Source organism: Octopus bimaculoides, chromosome 5 (genome assembly GCF_046866305.1).
Source record: "Octopus bimaculoides isolate indiv1 chromosome 5, ASM4686630v1, whole genome shotgun sequence".
Classification (NCBI taxonomy): Eukaryota; Metazoa; Mollusca; class Cephalopoda; order Octopoda; family Octopodidae; genus Octopus; species Octopus bimaculoides.
This window is the reverse complement of record NC_142932.1, coordinates 86395992-86421743: the sequence shown is the minus strand read 5'-3', so window position 1 is coordinate 86421743 and position 25752 is coordinate 86395992. Positions and strand designations below refer to the sequence as shown.

The following is a 25752-nucleotide window of genomic DNA, read 5'->3' as shown; positions in this document are numbered from 1 at the left end:
GCCTTAGAGCCAACCTAGCTAAAACCAAAGTCCTAATAAGTAGAAAGGCAGACAAACCACAAACAACTTCACATAGATGGCCCTGCTCAATCTGTAGGAAAGGCGTAGGTAGAAACTCTATAATATGTACCCAGTGTAAGCTATGGACACATAAGAGGTGCAGCAATATCAAAGGAAGGCTAACTAGGAAGATAGTTTTTGTATGTAGCAGATGCTCAGGAGCAATAAACACTGAAAATGTGCAGAGAACAGCTTCCACCACATTTCAGGGAGAAAAACTACAAGTAGTTGACAGCTTCTGCTACCTAGGTGACCAAGTTAGTAGCGGGGGTGGGTGCTCTGAAAGTGTAGCTGCTAGAATAAGAATAGCCTGGGCAAAGTTCAGAGAGCTCCTACTCTGCTGGTGATAAAGGGCCTCTCACTCAGAGTAAAAGGCAGACTGTATGATGCTTGTGTACGAACAGCCATGCTACATGGCAGTGAAACATGGGCTGTGACTACTGAGGACATGCATAAGCTTGCAAGGAATGAAGCCAGTATGCTCCGATGAATGTGTAATGTCAGTGTGCATACTAGACAGAGTATAAGTGCCTTGAGAGAAAAGTTGAACCTAAGAAGCATCAGATGTGGTGTGCAAGAGAGAAGACTGCGCTGGTATGGTCATGTGTTGCGAATGAATGAGGACAGCTGTGTGAAAAAGTGTCACACCCTAGCAGTCGAGGGAAACTGTGGAAGAGGAAGACCTGGGATGAGGTGGTGAAGCACGATCTTCGAACATTAGGCCTCACCAAGTCAATGACTAGTGACCGAGACCTTTGGAAATATGATGTGCTTGAAAAGACCCGGCAGGCCAAGTAAGACCATAACCTGTGGCCTATGCCAGTGGTGTAACCAGCCCATTTGGGCGTACCTTTGCTTCATTGGACACTAAACTATGCTTGTGAAGACCTGTTGAGGCAAGTGAAATCGGAATCGAATTCGATGACAGCACCGCATGACTGGCATCTATGATAGTGGAGCGCTAAGAGCACCATCCGAGCGTGACCGTGGCCAGGGCTGCTGCGTAGCCTTACTGGCACTTGTGTCGGTGGTACGTGGAAAACACCATTTGAGCGTGACCGTTGCCAGTACCGCCTGACAGGCCCACGTGCCGGTGGCAAGTAAAAGCACCCACTACACTCTCAGAGTGGTTGGCGTTAGGAAGAGCATCCAGCTGTAGAAACTCTGCCAGATCAGATTGGAGCCTGGTGCAGCCATCTGGCTCACTAGTACCCAGTCAAACCATCCAACCCATGCCAACATGGAAAGCAGACGTTAAACAATGATGATGATGATGACAAGATATATATATAGTGGTCAAAGAGCATATTAAGATGAATCACAGAATACTGCCAGTGAATAAACACTTTTACATAAATGGTGCCTGTGCATGTGTATACACACATACACATTAGTCATCCAATACGCTATTTATTGATCAAACACAAATTTTTACTCAGTTATCTAATCTACAACTTGGTCGTGTTAAATCACTTGCCAAATAAGAACACGGATATGATTTAAAGCCAACCACACAATGGTTTCACACCAATATGTACCAATAGTAGCAATCCTCAGTTGCAATGTGAAGCCACTTACACAAAGAACACTACATAGATTAACATAGGCAATCAGTTACACACATATCATCATTTAAACATTTATGGACAGATGCGCTTCCTGTCACTGACCCTCACCTTTTTCCAAGCAAGGTAATATTTTGCACTATTCCCAGAAACATTAACAGCTTGATGGCTAGACAGGTTTTTCACCAAAGATTGTAGAAAAATGGATTTGTCTTCTATGAAAAGTGACTTTATTTACAACTAGCGTAAATGCCGCACTCCATGTGAACCTCTCAGCAAGCTCCTGCAGAGGGCTATTTGGGGCTGTGGCCCAAAATTAAAAAGAACTAAATAGCATGACTATAATACATCTATGACTATATGCCCTAGTAGTGTTTGATCAGAGGTTAAGGACAGGTGAGAATTAATTCTGTAATCATTCTATTGTTCCTGTCCCAAAGTTCTTATCTCAATGTAAAATTAATGAAGTGAATGTCATTTATCTCCCCCTCGATCTCTGACATCATCTACCAAGCTTTACCTGCTAGAAATAGCAACCCAAATGCTTGTAAATCTGATCCCAATGCTGGATGTTCAAGAACCAAATGAAGGGCAGATTTTCAATTCCAGGATCATTCTGGTTCCAAAAGGTATATGTCTATGTAGAGCAAATGTAGACTGAGATACAGGGGTCCAGACAGAGACAGAATTTTACCTTTATTAATATAGTGTAAATATTAAAAAGAGGAGATATAAAGAAAACCACACACAAATATGCATAACTGGCACTCTGTTAGTTACAATGACAAGGATTCCAGTTGATCCGATCAATGGAACAGCCTGCTCATGAAGTTAACGTGCAAGTGGCTGAGCACTCTACAGACGCGTACCCTTAACTTAGTTCTCAGTGAGATTCAGCATGACAGAGATTGTGACAAGGCCAGCCCTTTAATATACAGGTACTACTCATTTTTGCCAGCTGAGTGGACAGGAGCAACATGAAATAAAGTGTCTTGCTCAAGGACAATACATCACTGGTAATTGAACTCATGACCTTATGATTGTGAGCCAAATACCATAACCACTAGGCCACGCACCTTCACACATATATATATATATATATTTCGTGTGCAAGATTCTTGATGTGGATACGTGTGTTGAAAGAAAGTGCGTGTGTTTATTACCGGCATAATGCCTCTCCCAAGGTTTAATCGTATATATATATATATATATATATATATATACATATACACATACACACACACATACATACAACAAGCTTCTTTAAACTTTCTGTAACATGTGAAGCCTACATTTGCTGTTCCATCACCTTGGATCCTCGAGACTCAGCTCCATCTATCTATTGCCCTTTCACCTGGTTATCCTGCCATGTGCCAGCTCCCCACCACTTATGTTGCTCACATCATCACTAACTCCCTTTCCCATTACTATGCCTATGTATTAGAGACTGCATCAAATCACTTACTCCATACCCAATTCACTAACTTTACCTTTCTATACTACCAACCATCACCCTTGCTGCTCTGGACTACTTCAGTTGTTACCCATCATCATCTCTTTGGCCACCTGAGCAAATAAACAAGTCCTAGGTTATTGTATGCTCTCTATACTTACTCTTGTTTTCCCCACCTTTCAGTCATCAATTTGTAGCATATCTGCCACCATTGCTTTATCTTCTATTCTCCTCTAACATGTCTTATGGTACAGAGTACTCTCTGCATTTTGGTACCTTCAAGAAAATAATGTATGGATTTTTGTGCAAACATTCATTGACCAAAAAATATTTTATAATCATCATCATTTGCTGTCCGTTTCTATACTAGCATGGGCTGGACAGGTCAAAGTTATCTCTTCTTCTAGGCTGGTGCCAGAACCCCACCGCCAACATATCTACAGCAATTGGTGAATGAGACAACCTCTCTAGTGCTGGTATGCACCCAGCACACACTGAGAAGTGGTTGGCAAATGAGCAGAGAAAGCATAGGGTTGTGATGTCCCTTTAATTTTGTCTCACTCAGAACTACTCAACCTCTTGAATAATGGTGCCATAAGAAAATGCATCTAGTACACTATGTAAAACAGCTGGCATTTAGCTGTAGCAACCAAGTCAAATGACAAGAGCAGTAGTCTATAGAAGCAGCAGCTTCCAATGAAAAATGATTCAGACATAATGACCTGTCCAAACCAGACAGCAAATGATGATGATTACAAAATATCATTTTTAGGTCACTGAATGTTTACACAAAAATCCAAACAACATTATTTTCTTTTTAAAGATACCGAAACATAAGATACCATTTTTTATCAATTCACCTGCAAAAGTCATTAATATCACAAAATTTGATTTAAATGAAAATTTTCTCTTTTTATTCTAACGAAAAAGTTGTTTACTAGCAAATGAAAAACAGCCTATGGTATTTCCCAGAAAAACTAACATCTCTGTGATAACATATTCATTAATTTACTATTGTGCTATAACCCAGTCCAATAATCAGATTTTAAAATAGAAGTTAGTTCACTTTTTATTTAGCTTGTCAGGTTTAAATGTAGGATTATTGTAAAACAGCTGATAATGCAATTAGGAAATTGTGGGTAAGGTCTGCAATATTAGTTAGTTGCTAACTATACAACAATGATGCAAGTACATTATTTTTATGGGCAGGGCATCTGACTGCTGAACACTTAGACTAAGCACTGCCCCAGAGTATCTTTTCTACTCTTGATGGTCATTGTTTTAAATTACTTTCCAATATTATGAAATTATTACGTTAATGACAGTTTTAAGGTTCAAATCTTACGGACCTTGTAAGAGTTTCATAAATGCTAGATACGAGATAAAAGTTGTTTGAGGAAATGCAAATATTTCTTGTTCCCACAAAATCTAAACACACATACACCCTTGTTGATAATCTCATTCTTTCAAAACCCATGCACGATCTTCTCTATATCAAGACTAACACAAAGCCATTATCAAAACATTGTTTCAACCAAATAGCTGTGAATAACACTAAAATAGAATTGAAAATTCCAATTTAGCAATTTTATTGAAATTTATAAAACTGTTTTGTAAGGATTTTCGAGCGAGATCGTTGCCAGTGCCCCTGGACTAGCTCTTGTGCAGGTGGCACATAAAATACACCATTTTGAGCGTGGCCGTTGCCAGTACCGCCTGACTGGCCTTCGTGCCGGTGGCGCGTAAAAGCACCCACTACACTGAGTGGTTGGCGTTAGGAAGGGCATCCAGCTGTAGAAACTCTGCCAAATCAGATTGGAGCCTGGTGTAGCCGTCTGGTTTCACCAGTCCTCAGTCAAATCATCCATGTTTTTAATTTGTAGCTTTACCTAAGCAACTTTTTCTGAAAAACTTGAGAAATTGCTGAACTTATTTTCAGTAACATTGACCAAAAGGTAAAACAAGAGTCATCAACAATCACTCCCAATATATTGCTATTTAATTCTTTAAGAAAAAAAACCCAAATTAGTCTACAAAATACATTTACTCCTTTGTTTTTGTTATACCTTTTTTCTTGTTAGCATAAATGGGATTTTGATCACTTTGCACCATTCTGCTTACCTTTAAGTAGTAGTTAAACCTAAGTCAGATCGAAGCTAAAACAGCTGTGTGTCCTACCCAGAGGCACAACAATGTCTGCGTTTCAATTCAAATTCACGACAAGGTCAGAAGTCTATTGATATCTTATAAACACCAATAAAAATATAAACATACTTAAAAATATTTTAAGACTTAGTACAAACAACAGAAAATGTTTCACAAAAGTTTAGTTTTCATAAAAGTCTAAAAACAGAAAAATATTTCAAACATTGAAGCTTTTCAACCAACAATAAAATAAATACACTTGATATTTCACAGCAATCTAATGTAATAACCTAAATAAATACAAACAAAACAATTCAAATCATCTAACTTAATTTTGTCACTAATAATTGCAACTGGAAGACTAAGAAAAAAATGTAGTTACAAGAAGAAATTTGATCTAATGTTTCAGACCATGTTCTCCTCTGAAGAAAGAGTAGTTGTCCTCAGTCCATGCACTCTCTCACTCAGACCAAAGAGAAAATTACTTCTCTCTGAAGGCTTAGTCTGAAATGCGAGAACATCCAACAGCATAGGAACTTAAAACAACTTCATTACTTTACTAATAAAAGCAATTTTTGCTAAAGCAGTCATCCACTAGTTTCTCTGGCTTCTAGGTTTCTTTCATTTATTTATATATATATATATATATATATATATATATATATATATATATATATATATATATATATATATATTCACACACACACATACACCTGTAAATGGCTAAGTTGATACAGTTAGACCTACAACCAAAGGATCAGTTATTCATATACAATTATTGAAGTCATACAAAGTCTATGCTAAAAAACAAATGGCTCAGTTTACTCAACCATCTAAAGGTGCCAACAGTAAAATTAGTAATTATTTTACTTGCTTCTTTTTATACTGAATTTTACTTTGCCAAATAGAGTCTAAGGTGAGAGGGGGACTATCTTCCCTATATATATTACATGGATACAAAAGTCTTGTTAGGCACCTTTCATTAACTATTAAGTTGGTAATGAAACATTAGTTGCTCTATCTTGAATTATTGAGGTAGAATTTTTTATAAGCATTGAATCTTGTCAGGGCATCACACATATATACTTATTACCATAGCTAGTTGATTTCATTGACCCAAGCACTCTACCTATCAACACAGTTATCACTATCATATATCATCATCAGCTAATGCTCCTATTTCTATGCTGGTATGGTTGAACAATTTGATAGAAACAAATGAGTCAGTGGGCTGTACCAAACTCCAATGTCTGCTTTGTCATGGTTTCTACGTGGAGGCGCAATGGCCCAGTGGTTAGGGCAGCGGACTCGTGGTCATAGGATCGCGGTTTTGATTCCCAGACCGGGCGTTGTGAGTGTTTATTGAGCGAAAACACCTAAAGCTCAACGAGGCTCCGGCAGGGGATGGTGGTGAACCCTGCTGTACTCTTTCACCACAACTTTCTCTCACTCTTACTTCCTGTTTCTGTTGCGCCTATAATTCAAAGGGTCAGCCTTGTCACACTGTATATCCCCGAGAACTATGTTAAGGGTACACGTGTCTGTGGAGTGCTCAGCCACTTGCACGTTAATTTCATGAGCGGGCTGTTCCGTTGATTGGAACCCTTGACGTCGTAAGCGACGGAGTGCCAACAACAACAACACGGTTTCCACAGCTGGATGCCTTTCTTAATACCAACCATTTTACAGAGTGTACTCGGTATTTTTTTGCGACACGAGCAGTGATGAGGTCACCAAGTATTCACAAGACAAGACTCCTCAACTGAGTAGGGTATAATAATGAGGGATGTGAAAATATAATAAATGGACAGGAGCAAGTGTCCTGCTGAAGATGTAAATACTTAGCTTCCACCATCTGGAAAGAGAGAAAATAGGAATATAGGAATTGTGCATCAGATAAAATGTCTCAGTATTCATTCAGGCATCTGCACTCTGAATTCAACTTTGTTTTACATTCCTTCAGCACCAATAGATGAAGTACCAACTGATACATCATCATCTTCCCACCCCTCTCTTTCTCTTTAGAAGAAATTGTCTGTAGTTAAGATCTGGAGAGGGATGGGCTTCACCAGGTTTAGATACCACAAAACCAGCATCGAGTGCTACAGTATTGGAGTTCAGGAGCCTCAATTGCCCCTAAATATAATTTAATTATATAGTTAGAGAAGTCCACTGGCAGAATTATTAGTGTTAGACAAAATGCCTTGTGGATATTTGTTCTTGCTTTTTATGTTGTGAGTTCAAATTCTGCTGAAATCAACTTTACCTTTCATCCCTCCAAGGTTGATAAATAAAATACTACTTGAGTACTACAGTTGATTTAATTGTTAAACCCTGCTCCTCCCAAATTTCAGTTCTTGTGTTATATATTGACTGGGAGGTTGGGGTACCCACTGGCTTGGTACAGCACCCAAGTTTGGAAGCATAAATATGTTGTATATATCTATATACAAAAGAAGATAATATGTATTTTATTTATGACATACATAAAACAAGAGATGTATTACAATTTATAGTAAGAGTTTATACGTCTTCACTTTTAACATTATGCTTTACAATACATGCTTTAGTTTGCTCAGATCTTACGACTCAACTGATTGCTGGTTAGAAAACGATTTATCTCACAGAATCACATTAAAATCAGCATAGCATAGGATTTATTCCTTAGATGTTTCAACGACGAAAGCAATTCAGTTAGACAGATTTATTGTCGGATATTAAAAAAACAAATTTTTAACTTAACATCCTCTTCTAAAAGGTGAGGATTCTTTAAACCAAATTTATATCCGATTAAAAAGTTTTATTCATGCTGCTTGGAAATTTGTTACAGAATATTAAAATCATTTCTACAACAAAACTGCAGCAACGAATAATGAAAAATTAGTGAAAAACACTGATTTCATCCTGAATGAAGCCGAGACAGAATTTCTATTTTAAATCTGATTTAATAGATAAATAGATAAATAGATAAATATAACTAAAATCAAATTAAGATGGTGGTAAAACAGTGAATAACATAGTAACCCAATTTTAATCTTAAATTTCAGTCAGTTGAGAAGCTAAAAAGCCAACATTATGTAGATTATGTTCTTGGTATATTTTAATCTACAGCATAGTATCCAGAAAGATGTAATAATGCTTACGTTTTTTGTAACAAAATGTTCATTTCGAGATTCCCACATATCAAATTTTCATTTCTACATTTTTTAATCGTGCTTTCCCTATCGTTATCATTATTATACGAGCAGATACACTTTTAAAATTAAAAGTTAACAGAATATATTTGAAATTATAAATACAATAATTTTACTTCCATAGTAAAAAAAAAAAATGAACACATTTAAAAATTCTAGCGACTTCTTTTCGTTACTTAGATTTAGCAACTTTGAAATTATTCTAACGTAAAGTTTAGAACTAATAAGTTAAACGGCAAATAAGCTATTTCGACGATGGTCCTCATTGTACTGTCAAAACTGATACAAGAATTTTTCCTCATTCAAACAATGACGTTTTCTCTAAACTCCGTTTCACAGAGACTAATAATAACCAAAAGTAAACCATTTATTGTCTCCCAACAAGAATTCTTTTAAATATATATAATTCCTAATCAAAATTGTTTATTATTGCTTCAATAATTCATTTACGGTAAGTCAAGTTATTGGTAAATTAAAAAAAATATAAAAGCAAATGTCAGAAGAGTTGTACATTTAGATTTAATGGAAATTTCCCTTTGAATCCGTACAAAAATCCATGTATTATATAACATCGACGGAGATCTAGGAGAGAATTCATATCTAAAGAACAAAATGGAAATGGTTAATTTTTTTTTATTCACTCCACACGAAATAATCCCTTTCAAATTATTCTTACAATAATTTTCGAACACGGCAATATTGAGAAAAATCTAAACACACACAAGTAATAAATATATTAATAATCATTTCTTTAATCTAATAAAATTATATTTCATAAAATTTAATTTCTCCATTCACGATGTCTAAATTCATTAGACGTACTTTTAAATTGAGGAGACTACCACTTCAAACATATATCTTGGTCTTAATTACGGTTGCTTTTTTTTATTTTTTTATTTTACCTACAATCTAATAAATAGTAGTAAATATTTGATGGCTCAAGATGCAGTTATAATTATTGCAAGCAACGAATAAGTAAACGAATAATTAAAAGATTTTTAATTTTACAATAATCATTACATTTGGAAATTGATAAGCCGAGCATGTTTTAACTAGCTCTCATCGAACTCAGTATTTAAGGAAAATTCTGGCCCTCATCTCCCTAATTCACTTATATCACAACCCTTCTGAATTTCTACATACAAAAGAACTTCAAGTCATAGGTGCTAGCTTCTTGATCTCTAATTATAAATGTAGAAAATGGAGAACTAAACACTGCGTGAGAGAGAGAGAGAGAGAGAGAGAGAGAGACAGTGAATATATATATATATATATATATATATAAAAATATATATAAACACACATATATACAAAGGCTTAGAATGACCATAAACAAGGTTAATTGAGAGAGCAGAATACATAATAAGCTTTCGGTAGGAGAGACAAGCTATTTAAAACAGCTGATTATATAAAACTGATCGTTGCTTTTATAATTTTACGCTAAAGACGAGTTTTTCACAATATGAAGAACGAAGTAGTGCTTTAAGAACAATAAAATACATTAGAAATATATTCCAAGAAGCACACACACACATATATAAATATATATATTTATATACACACACACATATGTATAGTCGTTTTGAAATCTAAAACTTATTTTTTTACATAGAAAGATATCTTTATGCGTATGCGTGGTTGGGAAACGAAACTCAAACAAACGGTTCATAAAAGAGACGATAGATTAGAAAAGGATAATAAAGAAGCACTGAAATGTAGACATACCTCGATACATCTGAGCAATAGCAGTGGCCGAATTCTGAAAAGCCGACCAAAGTTTTTGAGCAGCGTATTCTCTTTCTGTTTGCAATCTCTCCTCCATGTTGGGCTCAGCGTCCAGTTCTTGGAGGCACTGACTCTCGAAATTGTTTAGCCAGTTCTCTCCCAGCTGATCCGATTGCTGCTGGCCTTCGTCTTGAGCCATGGCAATGAAATGAAATCTGTGCCGCCAGTATTCCGGCTATTGTTTCGTCTCTCTCCCCTACTTTATTTATTTTCTTTTTTTTTTTTTTAATCTTTTGCAGCTACAGAAAACTTTGACGAGGAAACAACTCTTTTCTCAACAGCATGATGATGATGGCGTATATCAATGAGAAAAGGGTGAAAGGATGGGGACAAAAAAAAAAAAAAAGGTAGCGGTCGGTCAAAGTAATATGAAAGAAGGGCGGCGGCGACAACGGAGGAGATGGTGGTAGAGTAGATATACTTTCATACGTAATAAGGAGCGCTGCTTATTTTTAACGTTTACATAAACTGAGCGCTCATCAACTCTAATGAAGAAGAAAATAAAAAAAGCTGGAATACCGGTAAAGATTAACCAATACACAAGCGTAGTTATTAACAGTGATACGTTGTTCTTAGTTTCAAATATATAGCAGGGTAACCCAAGTAGTAGATAGATATTGGTGTATATATATATACATACATATAGACGTATGTAAATGTGTTGTAGGAGACCCCTGCAATAGAAAATAGACAGAGTTTTAGTAGTGGGTTGCCTTTTTTTTTTCTCCAATTATTATGAAAAATCTGTATGAAATAATAATAACTAAGTTATCTTTCACGGTGGAACAATATATTGTATTATTCTCTCAATTTTTTCCCCTTCATTACACTATCTTCCGTATTGCGTTTCTTCCGTCTCCTCCAACTTTATTCCGGAAGAACTAGCTTACGCACGCGCATTGCCTCAAAAAACAAAAAAAAAGATATTCGCACAGAGATACGTATACATATATATACACAGAAAGATAAACATACTCACGCAGAGGCACACTGGTACACACATATACGCACACCTTCACTCCGTACGAACCGGAAATAATCAAAGGAGTTTCACTTCCTTTACAAAACAAAGACTAATGTTGTAAACACTAATAAATTTGGTATGAATAAAAAGAATAAACTTAATTACTGACATACGATAAACATTTATAATTTCTTAGAAAGTAACTGAGAAAATCGATTTTCGTCATATACATATGTGTATGTGTGTGTGTATGTATACATTTTCGATTTTATGAACGTCATTTACCGTAGTAATCGATTAAAATGAAACTGAACATTCAGAGATTACAGCTGTTCTCCCTAATTTATTTATAGAAATATATCATTTCAAGTATGCCAAAATTGTAACTCATTAACAGTATTTTAGATATCACACGCGTGTATATATAAGTATATAGATATATATATACACACACACACACACACAAAACGGAATATTCCGATTAGCTACGATTGTTATAAATGAACAAATGTTTATATTATTTCTTTAAAAAGAAATAAAATGATAGAATAAGCTAATATTGTCTCAAGCTTTAATACATAAAACCTGATCTAAATTTTAACCAATGTGAGAATTGAACAATTAGGCTACTAGAGCAGGTTATCCGATCTAGTGCGACGGAATATACCGGGAAAATCCGAAAATAATCGGAGCGAATCCAACCGAAGAACAACGACGCCAAAGCAAAGATTACCGCCACGAAGTTGTGAATTTTTTTTTTTTTCGTTTTTACTTGAAACCGAACGACGCTGCCTCTGGCCGCAACAGACATGACAGCCAAGGTCTCTCCGTCGGACGGTGAGTATAGAGGATCGCGTATTACTAAAGCGAGCGGCTTACCCAACCTTCCCAAGCATGGTAGGCGGCCATCTTGTTTATTTTTGTTCATCTTCGACCTGGAAGTGAAGAAATAGAAGAACCAACTTCAATCCCTCCATTCGCTTCATTTCTACCAGCTTCCAAATCAACAACAAACCTCACATTGCCTAAATAACATTTTTCTTTTGCCTTCTGTTATATCTATTTATATATATATATATATATATACACCTGTTCAATTTTTTTAAAAATTGTACAATATATATATATATAGAAATATATATATATATATATATATATATATATATATATATATATATAATACCCTTAGTTCTCTCTCTCTCTCTCTCTCTCTCAAATATATTTATGTATACGAAAATATACATGTTTGTTCTTCCACCGTATGTATATATAGGTTGTCGTCCTAAACTAACAAATTACAGAGATCGTATACATAGCTGACCAAATTGAGTTTTACTACGCATCTATATAACCAGTTTTTTCCTTTTTTTTTTTCCTGTCAGTATCCACCTTGTTACTTACATTGACCAAATTCTTGCACCGATTTTTTTTTTCTATCTTATCCATTACGTACACACCAAAACAAAAATGCCTACTTTAACTGTTGTAAGTTTAATGCTTTAATGTGACATTATTGGCAAATTAGTTAACTGTGTGGAAAAAGAAAAAAAAAAGAACAGAAAATATCTATCTAATATATATTTACCATTCATTTATTTACATAGTTGTCTATCTGGAAACATCGTCTCCCACATATATCTCCATTTGTTTAGTTTATACATATAGCGTATAGTGTATATATATATATATATATGTATATATATATATATACATATATATATATATATATATATATATATAGCTATTTCTGTTTCTCTCTATATGTATTTTATGTGTCGAGCAATAATAGTAGGACATTTAAGTCGATATTGCTCTCTTTAAAGCTTTCTCTCAAGAACATTCTTACCTTCCATAAGTATTAAGAGAACATTTTTTCAGCAACGTAGTTATTATCCAAACTAATTCTAATACATTGATTTATATTTTTAACCATTGAGATTATCGTTATTTTTTGTAATTACCGTTGCAACCTGCATTTCTCTATTAATATTAGTATTATTTTATTATATAATATTGACAGTATTAATTAATTTGAAAGCAAATCATTTCTTATTAATATTACTGTTATTGACTGAAATTGCAAACATAAACACACCTACACTTTATATGCATACTTAAAATAAACACATATAAATTCAATTATATATATATATATCTACATATCCACACACAAGTACTTTATTTTTCCCCTTTGCTCGGTCGATCGTTCCCCCACACAGGGAAACCTTTTAATTGTTCGCCTACTTAACTAGCCGGGAGTGCTTTGTCCCTTCCCCCGTGGTGGAAGGGGTCTGAAATACTGCAGACATTGGGCGCATCACCAGTAAACACGTCAAAGTGACTGTGTCGCAGAAAAGTCCTTCGACTCCGAGGCGAGAACATCGCCATAAGACGGTCACTGGAGGCGCTGGCGAGGAGGACACGATGAACCATGTTAATGGCAAGACGGCAGACACACAGGAGGCTGAGCAGCCACTACTGCACCAACAACAACAACAACCGCAAGATGTTGAGATGGAATCCAGAGAGGGTTAGCAATAATATATTTATATATATATATATATACACATACATACACATATAAACATATACATATATATCATCTCATCTCATAGTATTTTTTTTTTTAATCATTTCAGTTTTAATGTTTCAATCATTATTGCTACTGTTCTTTGTTGTTATTCTATTCTTCATATGTAATATTTTCAGAATTGTTTTTATTTTTCATTTGTTTAAGAAAGGAAGGAGGATCAGTTTGAAGTAATCTTTTCCCTTTCCAAACTTCTCTTTTCCTGTTCTCAATCTTAATAAGACCGTTCTCTTTTCTATCTTTATAATTTCTCATCTTTATATTTCATCTTACCATAATCTGTTCTTTATTAATTTCCTCCCCGTTTTTAGAAATTAAACCACTAAAATATATTTGCAATAAATAAATAAATAATATATGATGGAGTAATCTCATCTAGCTATGCCAATGTATCATGGTAGAAGAGAAAATAGGGGGATGAAATGGTTATAATGTGAGGGACCTGTATTAGATGAATTCAGTATATAAACTGGTCCCCCACTTTTAATCAGCTATTAAATAACATTGCACCGGTCATTCTGTTTCCAATCCAATTAATACTCTTTACATTTAAAGTATTTTCTAGTTATTTCCTATAAATTATGCATCTAATAAAGATCCATCTATTTACTTATTTCAAACACAGCCAAGAACGCTCCATCTTTTTCTCCATTATTGTAGACGTCTCCGTTATAACTCTCTCTCTCGTATCTTTTAGTCCTCCCCATATATTATTACTATTGAATTCCTTATATTTTTCCTCATCGATCGATCAATGGAAACTTTAGTTTCATTGCTCACTTCATTGCACATTGTTGGATGTTTATATGAATACATGTATGTGTGCGTGTATATGTAGATATATACACACACATACCACGTATATATACGTTAAAAATGAAAACGCCTGTCCTTTTATATTTAAACTAAAACCACCAGTTTATGTAATATTACTGTTTTATTTTGTCAATTTTATCCGTGAAATATTTTTATATATAACCATTTATTTTGCTTGGACATCCCCCCCTCCATCTGGCCTCCATTTTCTATTTAATGTTTGGTTAAAGATGCGTAAAGGTGTGTGTGTGTGTATATATATATATATATATATATATATATATATATAATACACATGCACACGCAATAAATATGGTTGTTGCTTTAGATAGTGATTTAATTAATCCAGCTACATAGCTGTTACCGAGAAGAAACTAGTCTACTCAATATAAGTGACTACCGTTAATGTCTGTACAACATCATTGTACTGTTGGCCATTTCTTGACAATGAACACCATATATTTAAAGAATTTAAGATCTATGTGAGCCAGAAGATGTTGTGAACTCTTTGTATTATTATTATTATTGTATCTGCGACATAACCATCTTTCTCCTTCACCGACCATTGGTGAGGAAACAGTTGAACAGCTTGTTCTTTTTACCAACTCAAACTATATTAACACAATCCATTAAATTTCTCTCTTACATGTTGGTTTTCTTTACATTGCAATTAAAATATTTGGTATTTCCAAGATTAAGACGTTTCTCCATACATTTTATTTGTTCATTGCCATGTGGCAATGCACTGAAATGTGCATTTAACAATTATTAACTGAACTTGATATTAAAAATAACCACGTTGCTTTTTATATTACAAGAGAACAATAGCTTCCGGACGGTTCAGTATTTACGAAATAAAACCATCCTAGAATAAACATCTCAGTATATATAGATTATAAACACGCAACAAACCTTTACAGTTAAGCTTTTCACAAAAATTATTAGGACATGATTTTTTTATATATATAATTATGTCGTTGAAAGATACTGTATCAGTTTTTATACTTCGGATAGAAAATTTGCCTGAAATAGGAGAAAAATATTATATCACTTTATTCTTAATTTCATATTTGAAGATTATACGAGATCAGTTTACCTGACATTTGTAACTGAACTTCGGTCATCTAAATTGAAAAATTAGAAATCTTGTTTTTGCTATCATAGTTTTGTAAATAAGTTTGTCACTGTTTTCTAAACATAAAATTCAATTCTTTTTCAAATTTATATTTTTATTGTAGTTCTATAGAAAGCTGTGTTTCATATTATGTAGAACAGGGTGAAGGCTTATGTATGAAGCAGTGATTAAAGAATGTTGTATTAAATGCTATTAACAGCTGTAGATAGTTGACAAGATTACCTTTATTTATAGTCACATAAAAACATAACTAAACTCTTCATAAAATTTAGGTTGGATAAAGAACACCTTGTACGAATCAGTTAAAGAACTTTGTTTCCATTTATTTGTAGCTATTAATGTTTCCCCTTGTCTCGTAGGATCTTACTTTAAAAGTTAATTTAATAAAGCTATTGCTACATCACAGTAACTTGTACTCTAGTTGGGGTTTTTTTTTCATATCTGCAGCATGTATTTGTGTATATAAAACACCAGTGGCTCGTGCTAGTCCAATGTAGGCAATCAGCGCCTATCTAGAATATCTTCAGGAAAAACAGAAGCAGGGTTCTAATTATAGTGAACTCTGTTAAAGGTAGTCAAGAACCACAGTAGTATTCACATTCATTTTTCTAGTCTTATATATAGACTATGAACAGTCCATGGGAGTTCTCCAATAAAGATCACCTGTTAGAAATAGCAGACCTCCCTCAAATCACTCTCTATGGCCCTTAAATAAAAGGCTAATTTGTTCATAGATCACTTAAGGTCAGCACTATATAAGCCTTTTGATTCTTAACTAAACTTAATTTTGTCATAAAAGTTTGTTCAATCCACTGTTGTTTGGTATTATTAAGTATTGAATCAGAATAAAGAAAAAGTTTCCATAAGATTACTGAACAAAATAATGTGAGCTTGGTTCTGTGTCTGCTCTGTCGACCTGAACAGAGCAATCATATAGAATACCTTTCATGCTTCATAATAGCTAGAGCAAGATTGTTTTCATGAGTTTGGGCCAAATGGTTTTGCTATTGGATGTTTTTGGAACCATTTTAAATAAGAATTTGGAGTAGAACCTGTTTGTCAACCAGAAGCAGTTTTTTTTTTATCCAAGTGCAAGTGACTGGTTGTAGTCAAGTTTAAACTCTTGACCATATTGCCATAGTTCAGCAGCACTGTAACCTTACACAAACTATTTGATCTTATTTCACCCAGAATTGGGTTTTGTTTGAGTGGACCCTCTTTAAGGTATTAATTTGGAATATAAAAAGTTCCTCTGAAAGTAGACAAAGGATATTAGTTTCTGTATAAACAAACAGTAGCAAAATTTTGTTTGTTGTTCAATTATTGCCATGGTTACCTTAAGTTATAAGTCATCTAGTGAAGCTGCTTACCTCAGTCACTGGAAGTTTTCTGACACTGCTGTGTAGCAGTTTCTCTATTATCAGTTCATTGACCTACTTGCTGTCAACACCTTTCCTCATTCTCGGACACTTTTGCCAGAGCTATTAATGTAGAGTGAATATCTACAAAACATCCCATAATGAGAATTTGATAATTTAGTTTCATTTGACAAAAATACATCAACTTCATGCAAACTTCCGGCATTGTCCTCTCAACTAAGTACCTCACATGCCTCAGCAATACTAAACTTATTCTTTCTGATAACTTTTCATAGAGGCCCGACATTCTTTACATTAGCCAAGTCAACCATTAAGACTGCAAACCCTAAATTTACTATACAAGTACAGTCACACATTCAGGATGTCTGTGTAGCATAGATTCTTCAACCACTGGCTTTACTATAATCTGTGTCCTTACATTGTCTTTTCTACTATAGTTATCCCTTCATAGTGTTGTTCGTTTGGTTGCTGTTGTTTGTAACCAGTTTCTGATATCCAGCTAACATGTCTTTCCTTTAATAGGAAACGGGCCGGTTGCTGGTGTCTTTCTCACAAAAATTGAACTGTTTTAATCCAATAACTCATTTCGTAATTTTACACTGCAGCTATTTGTTTACAGTAGTGGTACCTACTTAGAGCTAAATAGGTGGGCAATTTAAAAAGTAAAATGTTTTGACCACAGTACAGGGGCAATGAAAGACACCAACTTCTCAGCTGGTTAACTAGTACAATTTTTGTTATTTTCACTCTCATCATCATTACTTTCTTGCCCCTCTGTACATCTAGATTTCATACCAAATCCCTATAAGAACTGCTTCTTTCTAAAAATCAGCTTCATATTCACAAACCTCTCTTTCAAATTGAATATCAGCTACACTCACCTTGCCAAATATCTTACTGTCCCTTTTCTTATGGAGATTTAAAAAAGCTACAACTGCAATCTTACTAACTAGTGACTTTCATCGAATTAGTTTACAGCTTCTCTTTCACAAAAAGTATTTTAGGCTTAAAAAATAAAACGATTTTTATTTGGAAGCTGAATTCAATCAGTAAGATATATTTCTAAATACTCGTCTTAACATTTTTTTTAGACAACTCTAATTGAAAATTATTTTTAATGCTTAAAAAATTACATGTTGTGAGGTAGTGGTGAGTATATCTTATAAAGCCTGTTATCATTGTCTTTCAAATTTGATAGTCTTTCCCAAATTCATAACACCCGTAAATTTTGCAACAAGGAATATCCTTGATATCATCTTGTCAAAGGAAAGTTTTAATTGTGAAGACATAGCAAACCAGTATTAAGTAGGATGTTCTTGTCATTTTTTACTTTCATTCTACACCGTTGTTTGTGATGAATAAATTCATATCTTTAAATCTTTACCAGCAGTCATTTAGCTAGTATCTAAAATTCTGTCCATTTAAATGTTACCAATGTTTACTTAAACCATTTTGTTACCATATTCCAGTTAAAATGTGCTGGCTTTGTTTTGGTTAACTTTGAAAATAATTTAGTGAAATAACTCATTGTTAATCTGGTGTTTGGAACATAAATTAACATGAAATTTTGATGGAAGATTTTTATTTAGATCATTTCAAAACAATGAATTTGTTTCAGAGAACTAGGGGACAGTTTAAAAAACGATTAATCATTCATTCTTAAGGGTTGAGTAATTAGTATTGAAAATAACCAAAATTTAGTTTTGATATCACTGGCAATTTTATGATTAAGTTTTAGCATAAAACATGGAAAATATACCCTCCTTTGTATCGTGTTCTTTTTTCTCTCATTGCGAGCAAACAAAATATTATTAAAATCAGTGGGTTTTTTAGACATCGTTACCTCATTGATTGATTGTTTGTTTTTTCTTAGAAAATTCCTTCTCATTATAAAATGACTCCAACCCCCACCTCCCATACACACACAAGTCAATGTTTGTGATTGTTGAGTCTTTTACAAAAAGCCCTTCTCTTTTGCAAGATCTTAAGTTTTTTTGTTTTGTTTTATTTTTAGTACACTTTTTGTTATTGACTACACACCTCACCAACTCTGTTTCTTTGCTGGTTATTGTCAAACATTTTATTCTTTCATTGCTTTCTTTGTCTTTTTAAATGTTTTATATCTCTGCTTTAAAGATTGTTACTACCTTATAATTACCTTTGTTCCTTTCTATCATATAACTCATTAGATATAGTAGACAGTTACTTCAAATATTCTGCAAGGATTTAATACGTTTTGTTTCTGTTCGTCAGAAATGTCTTATTTGCGATATCTGCTTTATGTCATACTCTGCTTTCTCAGATGGACAGATTTTGTTAGATTTGCAAGTCAGATATGTCTCTCCTTTATCAAACAAAAAGTAGGCATGACTGTATGGTTAAGAAGCTTGCTTTGCAACCATATGGTTTCAAGTTCAGTCCTACTAAACAGCACCTTGTACAAATGTTTTCTACTATAACTCCAGACTGACTCATGCTTTGCATGTATGTATATATGTGTGTGAATGTGTTTGTCTTTATCCCCCAACTACTTACTTGGTTTATTGATGCTGCCATGACTTAGCAATTTGGCTGTAAAAACCAATAGAATAAGACCATACTTGAAAATATTGGGTTTTATTTTACTAAAACCTTTTGAAGGTGGTGACCCAACATGGCCATAGTCCAATGACTGAAACAAGTAAAAGAAAAAAAAAGAGAATTCCTCGGATTAAGATGTTTGAAAAGCAGATTTTCTGTATATATCCATACATAAATTTTCCATTTTCATCATGCAAAATCTAAGGATATTACTTTAAGTTCCTACTCTGCTCTCTTTCTCTAAATATTCCAAATATCTTAATTTCTACATTTTTTTTATATGCCATTTTACAACTCTAATCAGGGCTGTGGAACCAGTACAGTACACAAAACCTCCAGCTCTGCATCCTTTATTTGTAATTAAACTAATCATGTTATATTGATTGAAAGCACACCAATACATGCCCACTTATTAGCTCCTTAACCTTTTGAGGTGTAAAGGCTATAGCTATGTTAAGGGTTTTTAATGTTTATTGAAGTTACAAATAATTATACATCAGACAAAATTTTTAAATGGCTACTTTTATCAAAAACCCATAAAATATTAGGAATATCTTTGTTTACCAGTTCAAAAAAAGTCCACATCAATTAAAACTATAATACTAAACACCTACAAAAACTTGAGCATTTTAAATTAAACTCAACACTTCTCCCTTCCTTTTCACTATTATTTGAAACTCTGACATTGCAGTTTGCATTTTTATAAACTCTGCTTCCAGTTAGCAATCCAATTATTACTTCCAACTCTACAGCCCTCAGTAATAAACTGTCTTTTCTTGGATTGTCTATTATCATTAGACTGAAATATTGTTTCTGACAACCTTAGAATTTCTTTGCAAGAGGATTCTCCTTTCCAATGTTTTTCATGCATGCACACACACCATGCATTTGGTCCACACTATATTTATTTATCTTATGGGCCATATATTATTTATTGCTGCACAGGGATTCTTTCTTTTTCTGTTATGTTATGGTGACATGAAATTTGTACATTGCTCTCTTCTCTTTAATTTCTATTAGTTTGTTTTTTTTATCATCCAAATTTTTTGTAGTTTTATTCCCCTTAATAAATCTGTTTTTGATTTATATATAATTTCCTTGCCAATTTTTTTATTAGAATTTATTTTATTATGTAAAAAAGTGTTTGTTGAAGAGAAGCAAAATAAGGCAGAATGGTGATGGAGTTAATCATGAGTTCATACTTCACACAATCCAACTGGGAAAAAGTCATTGAAAATAAGTGTTCTGATTTGTGTGTATGCAAGCATGGCTGCGTGGTCAAGTTTGCTTCCCAATCACATGATGTTGGGTTCAGTTTTACTGCATGGCATCTTGGGCAATTCTTTTACTGTCCCCTGGCTGGCCAAAGACTTGCATGGATTTGGCTAATAGAAACTGAAAGAGGCCTGTCATGTGTGTGTGTGTGTATAAGTGTATAGTTGTCTCCTTGTTTATGACATTGTGTGACTATTGTAAAATAATTGCTCATTTCCAATATAGCAAAAATGGTGTGGCCGTGGGGAAATATTACCTTGCTTAGGAACAGGTAAGGATTGGCAACAGGAAGGGAGGGCATCCAGCTGTAAAAAAAAAAATCTGCTCAGCCCAACTCATGCAATTATGGTGGGGGAAAAGGGGGGACGTTAAAGTGATAAATATATACATAGGTGCACTTACATATATACTCACTCTAATTTGAAAATTCAATTCAGCCTATAGAAATCTGTTGTATAATTGATAGTTTTTTTTATCTCAGTATCACATCTGTTTGTTTTTGTTATTAAACTGAAATTAATTTTCTGTATGTTATATATTGAACCAAATTGACTTGTTAAATTATGTTTGGAGGTGGAGTAAGTGTAGTAATTTTATTAAAAGTATGAAAAAGTCTTCTAGGAACAATTGGTTCCAAATGAAAATGTTTAGTGAACAGATCAGACTTCAAAAAAATTTAGGGGAGTTTTTTGAATTAGCATTTTTAATTTCTCAGTTTAATTTTGCAAGTCATATATCCCATACAATAATTTATGTACATCAAGCAATTTTCTTGACTATTATTTTTATGAAGAAAAAAATGCTTCAGAAAACTATTGTGTGTGTATATATATATATATATATATATATATATATATATATATATATATATATATATATATATAAATAATCTAAATTTTAAGCAGAGCATAGCTCTTAGCCTTTTTCTAGGCTCTCCCAGAATATTAGAACAGTTTGGCTAATTTTAACTTAAGATGATTTTCATGTCAGTTGTTGAGGTGGAGTGGTAGTTCTAGGGAGAAAATATAGAGTAAAGAGCTTACTGAAGTGTGTTGGGTGGCAGGAGGAGGAGGAAACACTGGTTAAAGTGGAGATTATGTACAGTCTGCAGATTACTGTAGTACACAGTTTAATGGCCATCAAGTAGTTGAAAACTATCAAATTGGTAGTCTGGAATGTAAGAGAGAGACTCATCTAGATATAAGTCCTAGTTTAATATAGGCAAATTTGTGTCACTATGGAAATATTAGCTTAGTTCTAATTTGAATTTGTATTCCTTCATTTTTCAGTATAGATTTGTTTTATTTTTGATAAAAATTGATCATATGTGCAGATGTGGTTGTTTCCTTAACACATTCTGGGTTCAGTGCTGCTGCATGGCACCTTGGGCTACTATATTATCCAGACCAGTCAAAACCTTGTGAGTGGATTTGGTAGAGAGAAACTGAAAAATCTCTCTCTCTCTCTCTCTCTCTCTCTCTCTCTCTCTCTCTCTCTCTCTCTCTCTCTCTCTCTCTCTCTCTCTCTCTCTCTCTCTCTCTCTGTTTGTCCCCTTCTACTGCTTGACAACTGGTGTTGGTTTGTTTACATCCCCATTCCTTATGGTCAGCAAAAGAGACTAATTGATTAAGTACCAGGCTTTTAAAAATAAGTCCTGAGAGTGATTTGTTTGACTAAACATGGCAAGGTGGCACCCAAGCAAGGCCACTGCCCAATGACAAACAAGTAAAAAGGCATTAATTTCATACAACTGTTAGCATAATTAAGGTAACTCAAACTAGGTTTGCTCTCTTTGGTAGGTTTTATTCCATGACTTAAATGTTTAATCTTCTCTAATTTCTTATTTGTTTAATTCCACTGGGCAAAACTATTTTACTCTGACTTTTTAATCTGAGATTTGTTTTTGACTACTTTTGGAGCTCTGAAGCTAAAAATCCTAGTTTTTGTTCATTATGTCAATTTTTTGTTCTGCACCCATTTTAGACTAATTTTGAGCATATTTTGGATGCTGGTTCCAAACATTTCTAATCAATGAGCTTTTATCCTGATGATAAATCTTGGACAGTATATTGCATCATTAAAATAACCACATATTACTACATATCAGTTGTTTTTTTTTGTTTGTTTTTTTTTTAGCCAAAAGATTAGAATAAATGTATTGAACAAAAATGGTGTCTGCTTTGGTTACTTATGAAATAAGCTCCCTGGACTGAACATGAAAAAACATAAGTTAGGGATTTTTGCTGAACCTTAGATAAAAGATTCTTATTTTATATAGATTTAATAGGCAACTGTCTTTGATCTGGTTGTTGAAAACTTTCTTGGTAGCCATAAGAGGACATTCTCTCCCATTCTAATAAACTTGGCTATAACATTGAGCATTATGGTACATTATCTTTAGTTATGGAATCACTTTCCAGAAAAATTTGTAATTTAAGGAAACAGAGATTCCATTTGGATATATAAGCAATGGAAGATAGAGATACGAAGGAAAGTGGGGTTACATATTTGATGGCTAATTGCTGCACCATTCAATGGGATAGTCCTGGTAAGTCTCTAGTGCTTAATTTCAGTGCTTGAATGGAGACATCAGCATCTAAAAAGGCATGCTGTATCTTCAAAACTAGAGGTAATGGGGGGAAATGGAACCAGTGCTCCAAATATACTCAACTGTCTAGGCAGCAAGCTTCTTTTTTCTCCCAGTGTTGTTTCGTACTCAGTCACCAATCCCAGCATTTATAATTCTAAATTTGCCTCTTGAAAATTTATCAAACATTACTCTGTATTTCCTTTCATTGTAGAACAATTCACTTTAAAACATTTATATTCAGTTAGGATCATCATCATTTTATGTCTGCTTTCCATGCTGATTTGGGTTGAACAGGTCTTCATGGTCCTAGTCAGTTCTTATTCAGAGTTACTGCCCTTTTGAAATAGTTGGAGAGACCACAGCTTGCTCATGTGTTTTTTGGTATGGTTTCTACAGCTGGGTGTTATTTCTAACACCAACCACTTGTGTGCTAGGTACAGTTTATCATAGTACTAGCTCCCTTAATATTATTTTGCACTCTGCAAGACAAAGAGGCCTTCACTACTCTATATTTGTCCCTGTTCATTTAGGACAATGTAAACAATAGAGCTGAAAGGAGAGAACTGATTAGGTTGATGGTATGGAAGAGTAAGGAAATGGTGCTCAACAGAATAATAAACACTTACGGTAGATACACATTTGTAGTTGAATTTGTCAGTGTTAAGTGTGATAGCTATCAATAACAAATCTGTGGGAGCAGGACTGGTAGGCAGAAAAGAACCTTCGTTACTATTTCCATTCAGCCGATGTTTCACCATGCTTTCATGAATAGATGGGTCTTCCTTAGAATCTCGTGTCACCAATCCTTTATCATCTTGCAATCAGTCTTCAGTATTTTGTCCTGAATATTTGTTGGCTGTCCATAGGAACTTCTGTATGCTGATGACCTTGTTCTTATAGCAGAATCTGTAGTAAATTTAGTAAATTGTTGCTTGATGTAGCTAGTTGAGAAAAGAACAGCTGAGATCCTTTTAAAAACTCTTAAATCATTCACTTGAAATTTTAGTTATTTTATTGAGGGTGTTCAGAAGTTAGAATCTAATCAATGGTTTCTAGATGAGACAAGTGTTTTAACAAACGTTATTTATATATATATATATATATATATATATATATATATATATATACACACACACACACACACACACACACACACACACACACACACACACACACACACACACACATATACACCTTATCTATTTGCACTGCAACTTCCCAATCTTCAGTTGTTTATTTGAAGCAAACTTACAAAACTAGTTATCTTTTAATATAGCAAGTAATAGTTCAAAACTATTTCAAGTTGATTCTATGATAGGTAATATTTGGCTGAAGAGTCTTTAAACAAATTTATGTAACCATGTCATAATTTGTGAAAAGCAAGCTTGTCCTGTATGGTAATAAAAATAAAGTTTCTCACTAATGAATTATTTTTTTAAAATAGTTATTTCAGTGGAATTATCAGTGTAGACACCCAGTTGAACATGTGAAAACAAAGGAAGCAACAAGACTTCAGAATCTAGTTTCTGAGATGATGTCTATGTCCTTCTGTTGCTTCATTTTGTTAATAGTGCAGTCAGAACTTGGTGTAGGGTTGGAGTACAAGAGGACTATAATTGAGAGAAGCAAGACTGAATTATTTAGTACTGGGTTTAGGGATGAGATGAGATTGATGCATTAGCTAGGCTTGTGTTGAGTAGATTTATTAAGAATAGGTATGTGTATGTCTGTATATACATCATCACTATGTTAACTTCTTTTCTAGGCTTGCTTGAATCAGATGGAATTTGTTGAAACAAATCTCTCTGATTTCCATTAATACTTCTTGACTAAACATATTTTTCTGGAAGACTGGAGACAAATGACATTGACTGATGGTGATGCATGCACATTGTGTGTGTAGATTTGATATTATACATATATGACTGGCTTCTTTCGGCTTCAATTTTCCAAACTCCATTCACTAGGCTTTGGCTGGTCTGAAGCTGTAGTAGAAGGCACTTATGCAAGGAACTGAACTTGAAGCCATGTTGTTGAGAAGCAAACTTTTTAAGTATACAGGCATGTCTGCCTACAATATATATTTAATTAGATAATATATAACTATTGATGAGTGGATTTTTGTGATCTGGAATGTATCTGAATAACAACATTACCCGGCATGTGAATAATACCTTTTGAACTTATAGTAATTTAGTAACTGATTGGGACTGAACTATCT

At 34.0% G+C, this 25752-nt stretch overlaps 2 protein-coding genes across 12 annotated transcripts in view; one reads left to right on the top strand and one right to left on the bottom strand.

The window, feature by feature from the left end:
- LOC106876496 (HUWE1-associated protein modifying stress responses) overlaps positions 1 to 11102 on the bottom strand; it is a 35748-nt gene extending 24646 nt beyond the window's left edge. The window contains exon 1 of the mRNA XM_014925058.3: positions 10143 to 11102. Within this exon, the coding sequence (XP_014780544.1) occupies positions 10143 to 10341 (199 nt within the window). The 5' untranslated portion in view covers positions 10342 to 11102. The remainder of the gene's footprint in view (positions 1 to 10142) is intronic.
- A 748-nt stretch (positions 11103 to 11850) lies between these two features.
- LOC106876495 (ubiquitin C-terminal hydrolase 7) overlaps positions 11851 to 25752 on the top strand; it is a 58837-nt gene continuing 44935 nt past the window's right edge. For 4 of the 11 annotated variants that reach the window (XR_016241940.1, XR_016241939.1, XM_089352524.1 and 1 more), the window contains exon 1: positions 11851 to 12003. Coding sequence is in view for 6 of the 11 variants with exons in the window: in XM_089352524.1 (XP_089208650.1) it covers positions 11976 to 12003 (28 nt within the window). In the remaining 5 variants the exon portion in view is untranslated. Of the gene's footprint in view, positions 12064 to 12853; positions 13697 to 25752 lie in introns of those variants that run through there. The other 7 variants (XR_016241938.1, XR_016241937.1, XM_089352522.1 and 4 more) reach the window with 4 other exon arrangements.